Raw genomic sequence first — 17773 nt, 5'->3', positions numbered from 1 at the left:
CTGCAAAATAGATGCTCATTAAGCATGGCGCTTTTTTCCAGTAAATAGATTATTGCGCAATGGAGTTATGTAAGTATGCAAGAGCTAGAGAGGATTGGACTGGATGATCTTAAAGGTCTTTTCCAACCTAAATGATTCTAGGCTGTTAATAACAAAGTACATATCATTTTTGCAATTATCAGTAGTTGCATCTGTCAGATGGCCCATTTTGACAGCTAGCAGCACACTACACCATCTTATGAAGTTAACAGCACAATTAAAATTAGTGTGGAGAAGTTTCAGATACTGTAACTGCAGAGTTATCTTGATGCATTTTGAGGTTTTCCAATCACATTTTTCTACTGTTTATAATGCCTCTGCTCCTCCAGATGCTTTGTGAAAGGACTAAATAAATATCAAGAGAGCAATTAAGACCTGGATCCTGCAAACATGTGCCCAATGAAGTATTAATCTTCAAAATACGGAAACTGGCTTGCAACCATTTAAGTGAACAGAGCTATGCCACTGCATATTCATTAAAGATACAGCATAAAGTATTTTCTGTTCATAGATCAGGGAGTAAACTCTACACTGCTGAAATAATTGGGAATTCAGCAATGAGATTCAAGGAGTGTGGAATCTCAGCTGTTAGAATATTGTTCTTACAGAGCACAATCTTGCAAAATGCTTTGCACTTGTGGAAAGAAATGATGAGACTAGGTTTGATTTTCTTTGGCTCCAACAGAAGTGGAAGAGGATTGCCCTGGCTGCCATATTGATATTTTCATATGAATACTTGCGGTTATCTATTCAAAATCACCCATTACCATTGCCCCACAGCATTACCTATGATTTTGTTTATTTCCATAAATAATCATACTAATAAATGCATTCACTGAAATACACAAACCAAGAAAGTTAAAGCTATTAAATTATTAGAACTACTTAAAAGCTGTTTTGAACATAGCTACAGAATGGAATTTGAAGAGCAAAAAGAAAGGTCTTTCTAAAATTGCAGTCAGTTCAGGAACAGGTTGCTATGGCATTATGTCAGACTACAGAATCACACTGGTTATTCTGATTCCAAAGCACTGAAGGTGAGTTTATGGCATGAATATTTTCCATTCACCTGTGTTGCCCATACTAAACCTCAGCCTCAACACTGCAATTTTACAAGATTAAGCTTAATATGGAAGCTGGAATGTGCTTCCTTTCATGATATTTATTAAATTGAAAGGAATTCTAGGAAGAGTTTCATAATATAATTTATTGTATTTTATCAGCTTCACTTTAAAGCGGCACATTCTGTAAGTTTATAATAATACTTTCTAATCTGCTTCTAATATTTTAGGGATGTTGTTGTAGTATATGACAACAGTGTATTTCCCAGATAGATAACAAAGCCCTTATCTATTTCTCAATGTCAAACATATTGCTAGCAATGAAGGGTTACAAGTTTCCAGTGGGCTAGAAGCTTAAAAAAGGCCAAGTCAGTGTTTATACTCATGGTAAGATATTACCATGCTGCCGTGCAATACCTTTCTTAAAAAGATTTTTTTCTAGACCAGAAATCACACTAGAACAGGGAAATTCTTTTACTTGGATGAACAGTCTTAAGAAAAGAGTGGGTTTCATTGACTGCAGTTTTCTAATTCTCATAGGATGTGACAATAGTATCGTTTCACAGTGCATTTTCTCCAAGGAAATCATGAAGAGGGTTAATAAGGATTAACCTTTTATATTACGAACTGGTACATAAACCTTAATTACTTGTGCTGCCTTATTGGCGTAAGTACCCCAGACAGGCTCAGTTCATCATTCTTTGGGCTTATACAACAGGCAACTGAAATGGAAGATACAGATAAGTTAAAATGGACAAAATAAAAAGGGGCAGAGAAAAATAAAACTGAAAAATGCCCCCCTTTCCTTCAAACCTGATAGGGGCTTTTCAGGAAATTAAACACTGAGACTATTAGATTCAGATAGAAAACAGATGATGTTATGTATAGAAATACTACAGCAGATTCAATGGCTAGGCAGCAGAGACATATGTGAATAATCAATGAAGTATTTCTGGAAAGAACCTTTTATGTTTTTAATACTTAACACTTCATAGCTGAGCCTAATAGGCAGAATAAAAAGGCGGCAGCACAAAATACAACTGGTAGGGTGAATATTTTTCCAGAACTAGTCCTTTTAGGCCCTCTTCCCCCCTTTTCCACAGTACCCAATCTTCCCCCATTGACAAATGTTCATTCACCTTTCTTCTCTAAAAAATTTGCTAACCTTATAAGTCATTAAACTATGTAGGTGACTTTCAGAATCATAGAATCATAGAATCGTTTAGGTTGGAAAAGACCTTTAAGATCATCCAGTCCAACCATTAACCTACACTACCAAGTCTACTCTAAACCAATCAAGGGTAGACTAGACTAAACCATGTCCCACATCTACCCGTTTTTTGAACACTTCCAGGGATGGTGACTCCACCACCTCTCTGGGCAGCCTGTTCCAATTCTTGACCACCCTTTCTGTAAAGAAATTTTTCCTTACTGTATTACTATTATCACTTACTCAGAGAAAATTCTGCAAGTGCAGACTAGACAATTTCTTCATGAACAAAAAGTTCAAAACAACAGACACAAATATGCAAGTTACTTTATAGTTTGTTTTCCAACTTTGTCTCTTTTTCTTACCAAGGTTCATATACTAAAATAAATTGTATACGGCACATGAAGACATCTATTGGCTGAATGTTAACACTATTTACCAAAAACTACAAAGATTATGTTTTCAAACTTTTACTAGCCCAGCATTGGAGGAATCAGATTTATTTCTATGACCTATGAACTCAGTATTCATTTCAAATGCTCAAATAATCATAATTTCTGGCAATTATACTCTTGAGAACGACACTGTGTTTTGCCAAATTAATGTAATTTTCTTACCTCTTCTTCAAGCAACAGATGGCATATACCAACATGTAATACCACAGAGTTAAAAACATTTATGAAATGATTTACAAGTTACCAAGAATATATGCAATTTAATCTCTAGTATAGCAAATATTTTGGGCATCCAAACATTCTCTTTTTCTTCATTCTTCCCTCCCCCCCTTTCTCTCCCCACAATTTTCCCTCTTCATTTCCTGTCCTATTGTTTGTATATCAGGGGAAAAAGAAAAGCAAATGTTAGAGAACAATATGGAATGGATCTTAATGGATTACAGTAATTAAATGTTTTTGCTCATTTCTAATAGTAAGCGTATGTATTAAAACCAGTCTGAATTCACATAGTCTTTGATTATGCATACATTTCTCTTGTGTAGACAGTTGGTGGGTGATATATTTTCAGAAGTCATTTGAGAGCTAGAAACTCTTTATTTACAAAATAATTGGAAGCAGATTTTTAGAAATTGCATGTAATTTAATTGAATGCACAATCAAATGAAAAATACAACTATGTTTTATTCTAGTAAACATTGTTCTATAGCACCATCTGGTTATGGAAAGAAAATAATCATCTAAGTTATTTAACAACTTTTGCTTCCTGACAGGTTGAAAAATCTTGTCTATGCATGCAGAAGGTAAACTACAGCATTTCAAGATGTAAATATCAAATTAAATTCACTGAAATACTTCATAAGAAAACTTTGTGAAAAAAGATTTATATGCAGAAATAGAGGAAAATAAGTAATGCAAAAAGCATATGCATTTGTAAAAATATTTAGTTGATTGAACACTGGCTAGTGCTTTATGATAGCATTTAGGACACTAATTCACATTTATCATGTGAAATCTAATATGAAATTAATTTTGCAATGTATTTTACCTTCCTTTCATTCATGTCATCATTTTGGCCTTCATATTCACCCTAGAGAAAGAAAATAGTTTAATAACTGATGTAAAAACAGATAAAATTCAATAAAACTTTGCTCAGCTGTTCCTACATTGTTGATTTTACTTTTAGCACATGACTTGAAATGTACTTATGTAAGAGTTTTCATACTAGAATCACACGCTTAGAATATATTTTCATTGTCACAGGCAATAAACATATGCACTATTGAGTGACACCATCAGAGAACTGTATTTTTAATAGTATATACGTACATCATGAAGTGGGTATGCTGCATCATAAACATTGTTTGCTATTAACGTGCCAATACCTGAAAGAAAAAAAATTAAGATGGTCAACAGCTAGGCACAGTTAAACAGAAAAGATTATTACAGATTTCATTTCATGACATTACAAGGGAACTGAGCTGTATTACTGAAAATATTCAAAATCATGCCAAAGTGAGTATATCATGGAATCATAGAATCATTTAGGTTGGAAAAGACCTTTAAGATCATTCAGCCCAACCATTAACCTGACACTATCAAGTCCACCACTAAACCAATTAAGGGTAGAGTAATAATTTCACATTTCCTGGCTTGGTGGCTGGATTATTTTTTAAAGAAGGTAAAAGCTAGGAATCATTGAGGTTGGAAAGGACCTCTGAGATCATCAGTCCAACCATCAACCCAACACCACCACCACATTGCCTACTAAACCATGTCCCAAAGTGCCATGTCTATCCAGTTTTTGAACACCTCCAGGGAAGTACTTGGCTATGGAAAACATGTTTTCACAGAAAGGTTCATGTAGTGCTTTTTCTTGAATGAATTAGTATGGTACAAAGACTGTTTTGACCACTTTCTCATCCTGATAGCAAAGAGGCATTTGACTGAGGAGGAAAGCATCTGGGAAGTCCTTCTTGAAGCTTGACAATGATCAGAACCATGGATCCCCACTGACACACACAAACAATTAAAAAAAACACTTTCACAGAAGTTTGAGATTAAAGAAACCCTTACACTCTGTTGACTAATATTATATCACGTCTCATTTTCACTGAACCCAGTGCTGGGTTTTCTACCCTTCCTCATATCAATACATAAGGCCATCCTTCTGAGTTTGAAACAACGCTCCTTTGTTTGCAGGGGTTAGACCAGTTTGTGCTCACTAAATCCATGGTTATGCTGGAAAGCTGGATGCACAAGGAAAAAAACTACTGACTCCTAAAGATTGCAAACAGAAAGTCTAGTGAAAGGTAGAGGAAGATACAGGGACATGGTACTACCACAGTGACCGCATGCTACAAGGGCTTTAGCAACTGAATCCCCAGCTAATGACTACAGCACCTATAGACATACACAAGACAGCTACTGGCTCTCAAGACCTATGACTCACAGACATTCTGTCTTCAGTCTCTGCATGTGCATTGTTCCATAAGATGATAATTAAAGTTAAGATTAGTAGTTTATTCCACATCTCTTTGCTTTCAATGTCCAGTAAAAAGTAACCAGCTAGCTTGTCTTTAGGGATGAAAAAAATTCCATAGTCAAATTACACAAGTACCAGTCCAAAATGTTTGGGAAAAACCCTCTGGTCAGAGATGCTAGATAGACATCACCAATAAATTTCTTCCTTGGTACAAAGAAAAATACTCTTACCCCTACAAGCATGAATAGAATTGGGAAATCTTCTTACTTGGATCATGCCAAGTCCTCTACTGAAAGCATTCCATGTTTGGAAAGTTTACAATGCTTCAGAGTTATGCTAGATGAAAATATGCCTTCCTTGTGTAAAGTCATAGAAGTGGAATCAGATTCAGCCTTACACAGATGTAAAAATCAAGAAGCAAATAATGTTTGAAATGTTATTTTCCTCCTATTGTATTATGAAGCATATGTTTATGAAAACCAGAGACTGCTATAAGTACTTCCAACACTACTGTCCTACCTCTTGTGCAAAATAAGCAATGGAATCTTAAAAAAAAAAACAAAAAACCCAGAATAAAACAAGGTTGCTTGAAGAAATCTTTTAAACCACCCACGATGAGTGGTCTTAAGACCCCTAAGAAGGGAAAACGTTAGCAACATATGAAGCGCAGGACTTTGCGGGGAGGATCTCAGAAGACCAAAACAATTAGTGAATTTAGGTCAAACATGATGCATAATCTTGTTTTGGCTATGGGCCAGAAAGATGGGAAGGACAGGAGGGTTAAAATATTTGCTTCATGTCAAATGGTATCTTGAGCTGGCCTGAGCTTGAAGTGGATCAGCGTGTATTTTCACCTTAGAGTAAAAAAGTCTGAAAAATCACTACTAGTGATTTCATCTCTAATGATGGCTTTTATTACACTATAAACCAGAATAAGCTATTAAAATAGAGAAAACTTTAAGAAAGAGGCAAAAAACCCCATTGGTAAAGTGCTTTTTCCCTTCCTACTCTGTCCTTGTAGGATGGGTCGCTTCTTTCAAGCTTTCTCTCAGCCCAGCAACTTACAAAGTCTTAAGAGTTTCAACAGGTTCTACACAGTCTCTCTGGGTCCCTTGGGAAAGTGTCAGATCTGTGGGGTGGCTTTTATGTCAACAGGCTTAATGTCCCTGCTGGACTTCAGGCTTCTTGTTTTATATATCTTACACTGCCTTGTCTCCAAAATCCTGCAATCTAGAGACATCTACTTGCACAGGCTCCACAGCTCCCAGGAAAAGCATTGTCTCCCCAGTCACCAGGAGGGTTTCCTGGATGCCTGGATTGCTGGATTCCTGGATTGCTGGAGCAATCCGGCAAAATAAGGTATCATTCCTATCTACTGCCCCACCAGAGCCTTTGAGCAGATCAAAACATAGAACACCACAGAGCGAACAGTGAACAAAACAGATACCAACTGAACAATGGTTTAGAAATGAAGAATGCCTGACATTTTCTCAACCATCTTTTCATTTTTTTAAGAGAAACAGTGTAATAATAATAAATTTAAATGTTTGTTCTGGGCAAAGACAAGTATTTTTGGTTGAAAAAGAGAAAGTAGTTTGGTTTGGGGTTTTTTCATATAATTTGAAAAAAAAAAATCTCTATTTCAGGGAGGCCTAATTTAATCTGTTTTCCACTCCAGCTGCTGTACCAAAGAAATCTGTTACTGCAGCTTCACCACACAAAGTCACACCAAGACTGTGCAGGAATCTGTTGCTACAGCATATTTATTCTTTACAAGTACATTACCCCAGGACATTGTAATCTGCACATAAATGGTCAAGCTTACAGAAGGACTTTCAGAAAACATGCCAGACAAGTACTATCACTTCTTCACCACCAGGGAGATATGTGTCATGATATCACAATGGATGAAAGAAAAGAGAAGAGAAAATAAGTACACTTGTACATGTTCTGAACCTCAAGAAAACAAAAGCTCCAGATATTTCAGGGTTACCCCAAAAGTATCACACAATATCTTCAAAATAGTCATAGTTAAGCCATATATTTCACTATGCAGTTCATGGACATAATTTTTAAAGATGTAGTCATAAAAATAACCTGGAAAGATGTATTATTCTATTGAAATGACAAGAAAAATCTGGTCCTAGAAGAAATAATACAATATATTGTAGTTGACATCTGAATTTTCAAAAGCAGATCATATAATAATCAAATCCAATTTTATAGCAACTCGTGAAATGCAAGTTATGTGCCAGATCCTGCACCTGTAGAAATGAAAAGCAAGCTCCCATTACCATATCCTATCCAAACCATGGACCAGAAAGTCTGATTTTATTCCTCAGAAAAAGCATTTGTTTCAAACTCTATTTTTTGTGGAAATGTGCCAGCATACTTTTGTGTTCTGCTAGAAAAATAAATATTCTACGAGATACCTAAACAATTCCTTTTAAAGCAACATATATAATTATGTTCCCTCCTTCTTACCCATGCTGTTTCTGGCCTTAGTAGATGTGCGCTTCAAAATTTCACGTACCTGTGGAAAAGAACAGTGATATAACACACAAATCACCTTTTAACATTCTTTTCATCATGGAGCTAGCAATAAAACAAAACTTTAAAATAACCGGCTTCAGTAGAGTTCATTTGCACATACATGTTTCCCTCATATGTAAATGCATGACTTGAGGCCACTAGTTAACACTTAACAATGCTATTGCAACTCTTACTAGTGTATTATCTGTCCTAACATTTGTGGGCTAAGTCCTGCTGTGTCACATCATTATAAAACTGTATGAAGGGGGCGAATGGAAACAGGTCCCTTCCAGGGGAGACAGGCGAATCCCCTCCCGGCCTCCCTCACCTTCCCAGCTGCCCTTACACAACAGATATGGGGCTCTGGGAGTTGAGGGTCAGGCAAGTGGGGAGGGAGGTGAAGGTGAAGGTCCAGCCAGGGGGTTGCCGAGGGCCAGTCAGTCAACCCCACGGATTACGACTGCCCCTGTTAAGAAAAAAAGGAGGGTAATTGTGGTGGGTGATTCCCTCCTGCGGGGAACTGAGGGCCCAATCTGCCGTCCGGACCCATCCCACAGGGAAGTCTGCTGCCTCCCTGGGGCCTGGGTTAGAGACATTACTAAGAAACTCCCTGATCTCGTACGGCCCTCCGATTACTATCCACTGCTGGTTGTACAGGTTGGCAGTGATGAGGTTGCAGAGAGAAGTCCAAAAGTGATCAAAAGGGACTTCAGGGCACTGAGGCCCTGATTGGTTGCAGGATCGGGAGCGCAGGCAGTGTTTTCCTCTATCCCGTCAGTGGTAGGGAAGAATGCTGAAAAGAATGGGAAAACTCACCTGGTTAACAAGTGGCTCAGAGGCTGGTGCCACCAGTGGAATTTTGGTTTTTTCAATCATGGGGAGGTTTACACGGCACCAGGCCTGCTGGCAGCTGATGGAGATCAGCTGTCTCCAAAGGGGAAAAGGATCCTCGCTCATGAGTTGGCAGGACTCATTGAGAGGGCTTTAAAGTAGGTTCGAAGGGGGAAGGGGATATAACCAGGCTCGCTAGAGAGGAGCCCAGGGGCAGTATGGCAATGTTGGGTGTGAAATCGATAGCCCATCTCAAGTGCCTCTACACCAATGCACGTAGCATGGGCAACAAACAGGAGGAGCTGGAAGCCCTTGTGCAGCAGGATAGCTGTGACATAGTCGCCATCACAGAAATGTGGTGGGACGACTCTCATGACTGGAATGTAGCACTGGATGGCTGTAAGCTCTTCAGAAGGGATAGGCAGGAAAGGAGAGGCAGTGGGGTGGCTCTGTATTTTAGGGAGTGTTTTGACTGTATAGAGCTCAACAGTGGTGATGATAAAGTTGAGTGCTTATGGGTAAGGATGAGGGGGAAGGCCAGCAAGGCAGGCGTCCTGTTGGGATTCTGCTATAGACCACCCAACCAGGATGTAGAGATAGATGAAGCTTTCTACAAGTGGCTGGCAGAAGTCTCGCAATCGCTAGCCCTTGTTCTTGTGGGGGACTTCAACTTGTCAGACATCTGCTGGAAATACAACACAGCAGAGAGGCAACAGTCTAGGAAATTCCTAGAGTGTGTGGAAGATAACTTCCTGACACAGCTGGTAAATGAGCCTACCAGGGGAGGTGCCTCGCTTGACCTGCTGTTTACAAACAGAGAAGGACTCGTGGGAGATGTCATGGTGGGAGGACCTCTTGGGCTTGGCAGCCATGATATGATAGAGTTTTTGATTCTTGGTGACATAAGGAGGAGGGCCAGCAAAACCACTACCATGGACTTCCAGAGGGCAAACTTTGGCCTGTTCAGGACGCTAGTTGGGAAAGTCCCTTGGGAGGCAGTCCTGAAGGGCAAAGGGGTCCAGGAAGGCTGGGTCTTCTTCAAGAAGGAAGTCTTAAGGGCGCAGGAGTGGGCTGTCCCCATGTGCCAACCAGTGAGGCAGACAACCAGCCTGGCTGAACAGGGAGCTTTTGCGGGGACTCAGGGAAAAAAGGAGAGTCTACCACCTTTGGAAGAAGGGGCAGGCAACTCAGGAGGAGTACGGGGATCTTGTTAGGTCCTGCAGGGAGGAAATTAGAAAAGCAAAAGCCCAGCTAGAACTCAATCTGGCCACTGTTGTAAAAGATAATAAAAAATGGTTTTACAACTACATCAACAATAAAAGGAGAGCCAAGGAGAATCTCCATCCTTTGCTGGATATGGTGGGGGGGAACATTGTCACCAAGGATGAGGAAAAGGCTGAGGTATTAATGCCTTCTTTGCCTCTGTCTTTAATAGACAGACCAGTTATTCCCAGGGTTTTCAGCCCCCTGAGCTGGACGACAGGGATGGTGAGCAGAATGGAGCCCACATAGTCCAGGAGGAAGCAGTTAATGACCTGCTATGCCACCTGGACACTCACAAGTCTATGGGGCCAGATGGGATCCACCCGAGAGTACTGAGGGAGCTGGCAGAGGAGCTCACCAAGCCACTTTCCATCATCTATCAGCAGTGCTGGTTAACAGTGGAGGTCCCTGATGACTGGCGGCTTGCCAGTGTGATGCCCATCTACAAGAAGGGCCAGAAGGAGGACCCGGTGAGCCACAGGCCTGTCAGCCTGACCTCGGTGTCGGGAAACATTATGGAGCATTTCATCTTGAGTGCGCTCAACAGGCATGTGCAGGTCAACCAGGGGATCAGGCCCAGCCAGCATGGGTTCACGAAAGGCAGGTCCTGCTTGACCAACCTGATCTCCTTCGATGACCTGGTGACCTGCCTGGTGGATGAAGGACAGGCTGTGGATGTCATCTACCCGAACTTCAGCAAAGCCTTTGGCCCTGTCTCCCATAGCATTCTGCCTAGGAAGCTGGCAGCTCATGGCTTGGATGGGCATACCCTTTGCTGGGTGAAAAACTGGCTGGGTGGCTGAGCCCAGAGAGTAGTGGTGAATAGAGTTAAGTCCAGTTGGCGGCCGGTCACGAGCGGTGTTCCCCAGGGCTCTGTTTTGGGGCCAGCCTTGTTTAATATCTTTATCAATGATCTGGATGAGGGGATTGAGTGCACCCTCGGTAAGTTTGCAGATGATGCCAAACTGGGTGGGAGGGTTGATCTGCTGGAGGGTAGGATGGCCCTGCAGAGGGACCTGGACAGGCTGGACCGATGGGCCGAGGCCAGCTGTATGAGGTTTAACAAGACCAAGTGCCGGGTCCTGTACTTCGGTCACAACAACTCCATGCAACACTACAGGCTTGGGGAAGAGTGGCTGGAAAGCTGCCTGGCTGAAAAGGACCTGGGGGTGTTGGTTGACAGCCGGATGAACATGAGCCAGCAGTGTGCCCAGGTGGCCAAGAAAGCCAACAGCATCCTGGCTTGTATCAGGAATAGTGTGGCCAGCAGGAGCAGGGAGGTGGTTGTCCCCCTGTACTCAGCACTGGTGAGGCCTCACCTGGAATACTGTGTCCAGTTTTGGGCCCCTCAATACAAGAAGGACACTGAGGTGCTGGAGCGTGTCCAGAGAAGGGCAACAAAGCTGGTGAAGGGTCTGGAGCACAGGCCTTATGAGGAGTAGCTGAGGGAACTGGGGTTGTTTAGTGTGGAGAAGAGGAGGCTGAGGGGAGACCTTATTGCTCTCTACAGCTACCTGAAAGGAGGTTGTAGTGAGGTGGGTGTTGGTCTCTTCTCCCAAGTAGTTAGCAATAGGACAACAGGAAATGGCCTCAGTCTGCACCAGGGGAGGTTTAGATTGGATATTAGGAAAAATTTCTTCATGGAAAGGGTATTCAAGCATTGGAACACACTGGCCAGAGAGGTGGTGGAGTCACCATCTCTGGAAGTGTTCAAAAAATGGTTAGACATGGCACTTTGGGACATGGTTTAGTAGGCAATGTGGTGGTGGTGTTGGGTTGATGATTGGAATAATGATCTCAGAAGTCCTTTCCAATCTTAATGATTCCTAGTTTTTACTTTCATTATAAATAATCCAGCCACCAAGCCAGGAAATGTAAAATTGCTACTCTACCCTTAATTGGTTTAGTGATGGACTTGGTAATGTTAGGTTAATGGTTGGACTGGATGATCTTAAAGGTCTTTTCCAACCTAAACTATTCTATGATTCTATGATTCTAAGTATAAGGATTTCAGATAGAATGGGACTTTTCCACTAAAGAAAATCACAACAAATCCGGACTTTGTAAAAAAAAAAATTAGCTTTCACATTTGGAGTTATAACATCAAGATGCAGATAAAGTGATCAGTAAGTATATCTTACTGCAACCGAAGTGTGTATGGACAAACATAGCATGTTAGGGAGGAGTTGGCATTGCATACGTAAAGAGAAATCTTGCCTCACCAACCTGCTGGAGACCTAGCAGGATCTCAGGAACATTGTACAAGGTTTCTCACCAAAGACTGCTGGAGCTAGGAAGTTACTATAGGATTGTAGAGGAGGTTCTTTTATGGAATAAAATCTGCTTAAAGATTAGGAAGCAACAACTTTGAACAATGGAGAGGTGTCAGTAGCAGTGTTTCCCTGCATGGCACCTCCTACTCCTGGACCACTGGGCAGCTCCAGAAGTGTATTCCTTACATACTTACGACTGCTTAGTGTTTTGCAGGAACAGAGAAATGCATAAACTGATGAAGTTAGCAAAGTAGTCACTAACACTCACTATTAAAGCAAATCCCATTTAGCACAAGAAGTCAATGATATGTTACTTTTTTTTACTTACTATTCGGCTGCGGGTAGCATTGTCAAAAAAGGTGTCTTTGTCTTTAATGTTATACCTAAAATGTTGAGACAAAAAAAAAAAAATCAGTTATGTTTTCAGACATGGTAGTGAGTAAGATAATATATAAGATTCTGATTTAGAATTCATTTAGAAACCACAGCAAGTAAGAAAAACAGATGTTTAAAGGAAATGTAGATTAAATAGTACGGCATAATAGACTGTGTTATTTAAGACCTAGTCATTCAGAGTTCTACCTGGATTGCAATGATGGTGGGCAAAAAAATGAAAAATATTAACTATTAATATTAAAAATGCCTTTCATTTAAGGAGAGCTTGTCTGTTGTTTACACAAGATGACCTTTTACTCTTTTCCTTATAACATACCCTCAACACTGTAACATTCTAAGGTTATGTTATCAGGTTTCAACATGCAGATGTTCATTACTCTTTTCCAGGCAACTAATCAGTCAACATTTCACTTGCTTTCAAATAACCATTCCACTGGAATTATATATTCCCTTAAACCTTAAAATCATCATATGTGAAATTAGCCTTCCCAGTTTATTCCTCTCAACCAATTTGACTTGTATTCAGTATTAATGAAAATTGTCAGAGAGGACAATAAATGATATGGTGGGTCATTATATTTATTACTGAATTTTATTTATCAGACATAAATACAAAGAGACACCCATGAGGAAAAAAGGAGTGTTTAATGTCAAACTGGGCCCAGAAGTATTATTCTGAGTGAAAGGGCAGGTGTCAAGAATTCCTTATCCGCATATTAGCCAAGCTTTAATTACTATAATAAATCTATCAAGAGGAAAAATATTATTGGATTTCTACTAGCTCTTTCTTTTTTCAAAACAGGCAGTAATATCCTTAACCAAATAATCAGGAATTTGGTGCTAGGATTTTTACCATTCAAGTTAAAACATAGATATTTTATTTGTTGCACTGCTTCCAGTGCCCTATCCAGAAGAATGAAGTAGAACACTGGCAGAAAGTCTCTGCAACTTAGATTTCTGTTAATCCACTGAAACTGAACTCAGTGCCAATGCATGTTCATTTACTTTAAATCTATTTACTTGGTCTTTGATAAATTTAGTTTTATGCAGACCTATGCTTTTATCACTTGGAAATATTATCCAGGAATAATCTGACAACTTGGATATTTCCTCAGGATTTCCAGAAATACTCAATGAATTTCTGAATTTTTATTGAAATACTGGCAGGAATAATGACAATGCTAAAATAATGTTACAGCTTTCTTCATTGCTCATCACAATTTAAAGTACTCACAAATATATTTTCTCTCTGGAAAATGGGTAAGACAGGCTTTTCATGTTCGTATTTTTTTGTTGTGGCACCTGGGGTTGCAGAGGTTCAGTCAATTTGCACCATATTTCATTTAATGTTTTGAGTATTCCCCCTTCTTCTATGATTTCATACATCTGAGTAAATAAAATATTGTACATTAGCATGTCACCTCCAAAAATTCACTAAAATGAAAAAAACAAAAGATAAAATTTGCTATACACATGTATAATTAAAATAAGTATCTTCTCTGAAGATATATTCCCACATAACAGCAAGCACCTGAATTCATAGGGGTTTCAGTTCCAAAAAGAAGTTTTGTCCTTCACAAGCTACTTTCAGAAGAAAACTCAGTGCAGAATTGTTAATACAAGAAACATCCTTTCTAAATAAACTAGGAGCTGCAGGGACATGACAGAAAGGCAGAGTAATTATTGTGACTTTGTAACTGGGAATAGAGGGAGCAGACAAAGCAGGGAGGGCCTTTACCTGCTGCCAATTATACTGCCCTGGCAGAATAAATTATTCCTGGGTAATAATTGCTAGTATGGTCTGACAGCACATGTACACCTGCCATTAGAAGGAAAGATGCCAGGCTCATGGCTCAGTGGCAGTTTTAAGTGCAAGGACCTAGTTTTTTGCTGATTCAGGTTGATGTGAAATGCTAGGGAGCTTCACAGAGATATGAAGGTATTTTTTCCTGAAACACAGACAACCTTATCAAACATGAGTTTATGTCCTCCTCATAGGCCACTCCTTCCAGCAATTTCACCAGCTTTGTTGCCGTCCTCTGGATGCATTCAAGTACCTGAACATTGTTTTAAAATGGTGGGGTCCAGAACTGCACACAGTACTCAAGGTGAGGCCGCACTGATGCTAAATACAGTGGGATAATCGCCTCTTTTGACCAGCTGGCTATACTGTGTTTGATGCACCCCAGGACATGGTTTGCCCTCTTGGCTGCCAGGGCACACTGCTGACTCATGTTGAGCCTGCTGTCAACCAGCACCCCCAGATCCCTTTCTGCAGGGCTGCTCTCCAGCCACTCCTCTCCCCATTTATACTTGTGCCCAGCATTACTCCATCCCAGGTACAGAATGGAACATTGTTGTTCTTAAATTTCATCCCATTAATCATTGCCCAATGCTCCAAACTACCTAGATCCCTCTGCATGGCCTCTTGTCCCTCAAAAGAGTCAACAGCACCTCCCAGTTTGGTATCATCAGAAAACTTGCTAATGGTGAATTCAGCTCTTGCATCTAGATCATTGATAAATATTTTTAACAGAACTGCCCGTAGAATTGAGCCCTGAGGAACACTGCTGGTGACTGCTCACCAGCCAGATGTAACCCCATTTACTACAACACTTTGAGGCTTGCCGTTCAACCAGTTCTTCCAGCCACACCATGTACCTGCTCATCTCACAGTTGGACAACTTGTCCAGAAGGATACTGTGAGGGATGCTATCAAAAGCTTTACTAAAATCCAGAAAAAATTACATCCACCACCTTCACATCATCCACTAGGCAGGTAACCTTATCACAGAAGGACATAAAATTAGTTAGACAGGTCTTTCCCTTCATGAAACCATGTTGACTATGCCTGATGATTGCATTGTCCTTTAAATGCCTTTCAATAGCACCCAGTGTGATCTTCTCCATAATTTTTCCAGGTACTGACCAGCAAGTCTGTAGTTTCCTGGGTCCTCCCTCTCACCCTTCCTGTAAATTGTAATAATGCTGGCTAGCTTCCAGTCAGCGGGGACCTCCCCAGACTCCCAAAACCTTTGGTAGATGATTGAAAGGGTGTCCTGGTTTCGGCTGGGATAGAGTTAATTTTCTTCCTAGCAGCGGGCATAGTGCTGTGTTTTGGATTTAGTAGGAGAAGAATGTTGATAACATGCTGATGTTTTTAGTTGTTGCTGAGTACTGCTTATGCTAGTCAAGGACTTTTTCAGCTTCCCATGCTCTGCCAGGCGCACAAGAAACTGGGAGGGGGCACAGCCAGAATAGTTGATCCAAACTGACCAAAGGGCTATTCCATACCATATGACGTCATGCTCAGTATATAAACTGGGGGGGGTTGGCCGGGGGGCAGTGACCGCTGCTCGGGAACTGTCTGGGTATCGGTCGTCGGGTGGTGAGCAATTGCATTGTGCATCACTTGCTTTGTATATTATTATTACTATTATTATTATATTGTTATTATTATTATTTTACTTTATTTCAATTATTAAACTGTTCTTATCTCAACCCAGGAGTGTTTCTCACTCTTACTCCTCCGATTCTCTCCCCCATCCCATCAGGGTAGGGGGAGTGAGCGAGCGGCTGCGTGGTACTGAGTTGCTGGCTGGGACTAAACCACGACAGTCCTTTTTGGCGCCCAACGTGGGGCACGAAGGGTTTGAGATAAGAACAGATTAACTAGAGTGTATTAAGGAATCTGTTAACAGTTGCCGGTCATGACATTAGTTCATCTGATCTGTACCATGTTCTTTTCTTGGCTGTGCATGTTAAAGCTTGGTGTTGGTCTGTGCATTGCGCTATGCTCTGTAGTGATTAAGGATGTTTTGATTGGGAGGTTCCTTATCAAAATCCTGACCTTGAGCATGGTTTTGTATCTGGGTTTTATACACAAGTCATTACTGTACTTCGGGTACCACCTCATGGAGAGAGTTAGCAATTATACCTTTCCCTCGGAGACGTTTGTTGTGGAGGAACTACAGAATGGCACCTTCATTACCTTATTCTATAATGCTTCCTCCTTCATTACAGAAAGTTTTCAGTATTTTGAACATCCCTGGGCAGTTAAGATACTTCTATTGATACTTCTTGGGAATATTGTTTTGGTTTTGACAAAGGTTAGTAAGCAATTTAAGAATATCATCCAGAGATCTGCCCCAAGGCTGGAGAGTTATGAGTGGCAGGGTGTGTGGGATCGTATGCGCAAGTACCTAGGGCAGTGGGGACCTCCAGTGTTTTGGAACTTCACCCCTGAACAAGTGCAGAATCCTGAAGAACTAGTAAAGTATTTGGAAGAAGTATGTTCTCACCCTGGCAACTCCAAAGAGACACAACTCATTGCAACATGCTGGGGACTGGCCCATGCTTATAGAGCCCTGTTCAACACTATTCAGTACCCTCAAGGGAAAGAGAGGGTCTCTGGATCTGATGACAAAACAACAGGCACTGTGGCTACTCCAACCACAGCCATGAGCACTGTGGCTACTCCAACCACAGCCACAAGCACTGCAGCTACTCCAACACCCACCACAGGCACTGCGGCTACTCCAACACCCACCACAGGTACTGCAGCCACTCCAACCCCAATGGTAGGCACTGCGGCTAAACCAGAGAACCAACCTGCGCTGGTATCAGTTGCCCCTATACAGAAGAAAAAATACACGAGGAAATCAGTTCGTTTAGTAAGGGATGAAGATGAACCAGGGCCATCACGAGAACCAGAGGAGGAAGAACCCATAAATGAGATGGTGACCACCCGATCCCTATCCCTGAGTGAGCTGCGAGATATGCGAAAAGATTTTGGTCGTCATCCAGGCGAGCACATCATCACCTGGCTGCTCCGATGCTGGGATAACAGGGCCAGTAGCCTGGATTTAGAGGGTAAGGAAGCCAAGCAGCTGGGATCCCTTTCCAGGGAAGGGGGCATTGACAAAGCAATTGGAAAAGGGGCAAAACCGCTCAGCCTCTGGAGGCGACTTCTGTCAAGCGTGAAGGAAAGGTATCCCTTCAAGGAGGATGTTTTATACCGCCCAAGCAAATGGACCACCGTAGAGAAAGGTATCCAGTACCTGAGGGAATTAGGCGTGCTGGAGGTGATTTACAGTGACCTGAATGATGAGCAGTTAACCAAAGACCCAGATGAAGTCAGATGCACACAATCCATGTGGCGGAAGGTGGTACGGAGCGCACCAGCATCGTATTCCAACTCGTTGGCAATACTAGCCTGGAAAGACGACGAG

At 41.2% G+C, this 17773-nt stretch overlaps 1 protein-coding gene across 1 annotated transcript in view; it reads right to left on the bottom strand.

Moving 5' to 3' along the window:
* ANO2 (anoctamin 2) overlaps positions 1-17773 on the bottom strand; it is a 203637-nt gene that overhangs the window by 138265 nt on the left and 47599 nt on the right. Inside the window, exons 5-9 of the mRNA XM_075712517.1 lie at positions 13777-13928; positions 12475-12529; positions 7732-7780; positions 4092-4147; positions 3811-3852 (exon numbers count right to left, since the gene is read on the bottom strand). Of these exons, the coding sequence (XP_075568632.1) occupies positions 3811-3852; positions 4092-4147; positions 7732-7780; positions 12475-12529; positions 13777-13928 (354 nt within the window). The remainder of the gene's footprint in view (positions 1-3810; positions 3853-4091; positions 4148-7731; positions 7781-12474; positions 12530-13776; positions 13929-17773) is intronic.

Source organism: Pelecanus crispus, chromosome 1 (assembly GCF_030463565.1).
Source record: "Pelecanus crispus isolate bPelCri1 chromosome 1, bPelCri1.pri, whole genome shotgun sequence".
Taxonomy (NCBI): domain Eukaryota; kingdom Metazoa; phylum Chordata; class Aves; order Pelecaniformes; family Pelecanidae; genus Pelecanus; species Pelecanus crispus.
Note: the sequence above shows the minus strand (reverse complement) of the source record. Positions and strands in the feature narration are given on the sequence as shown.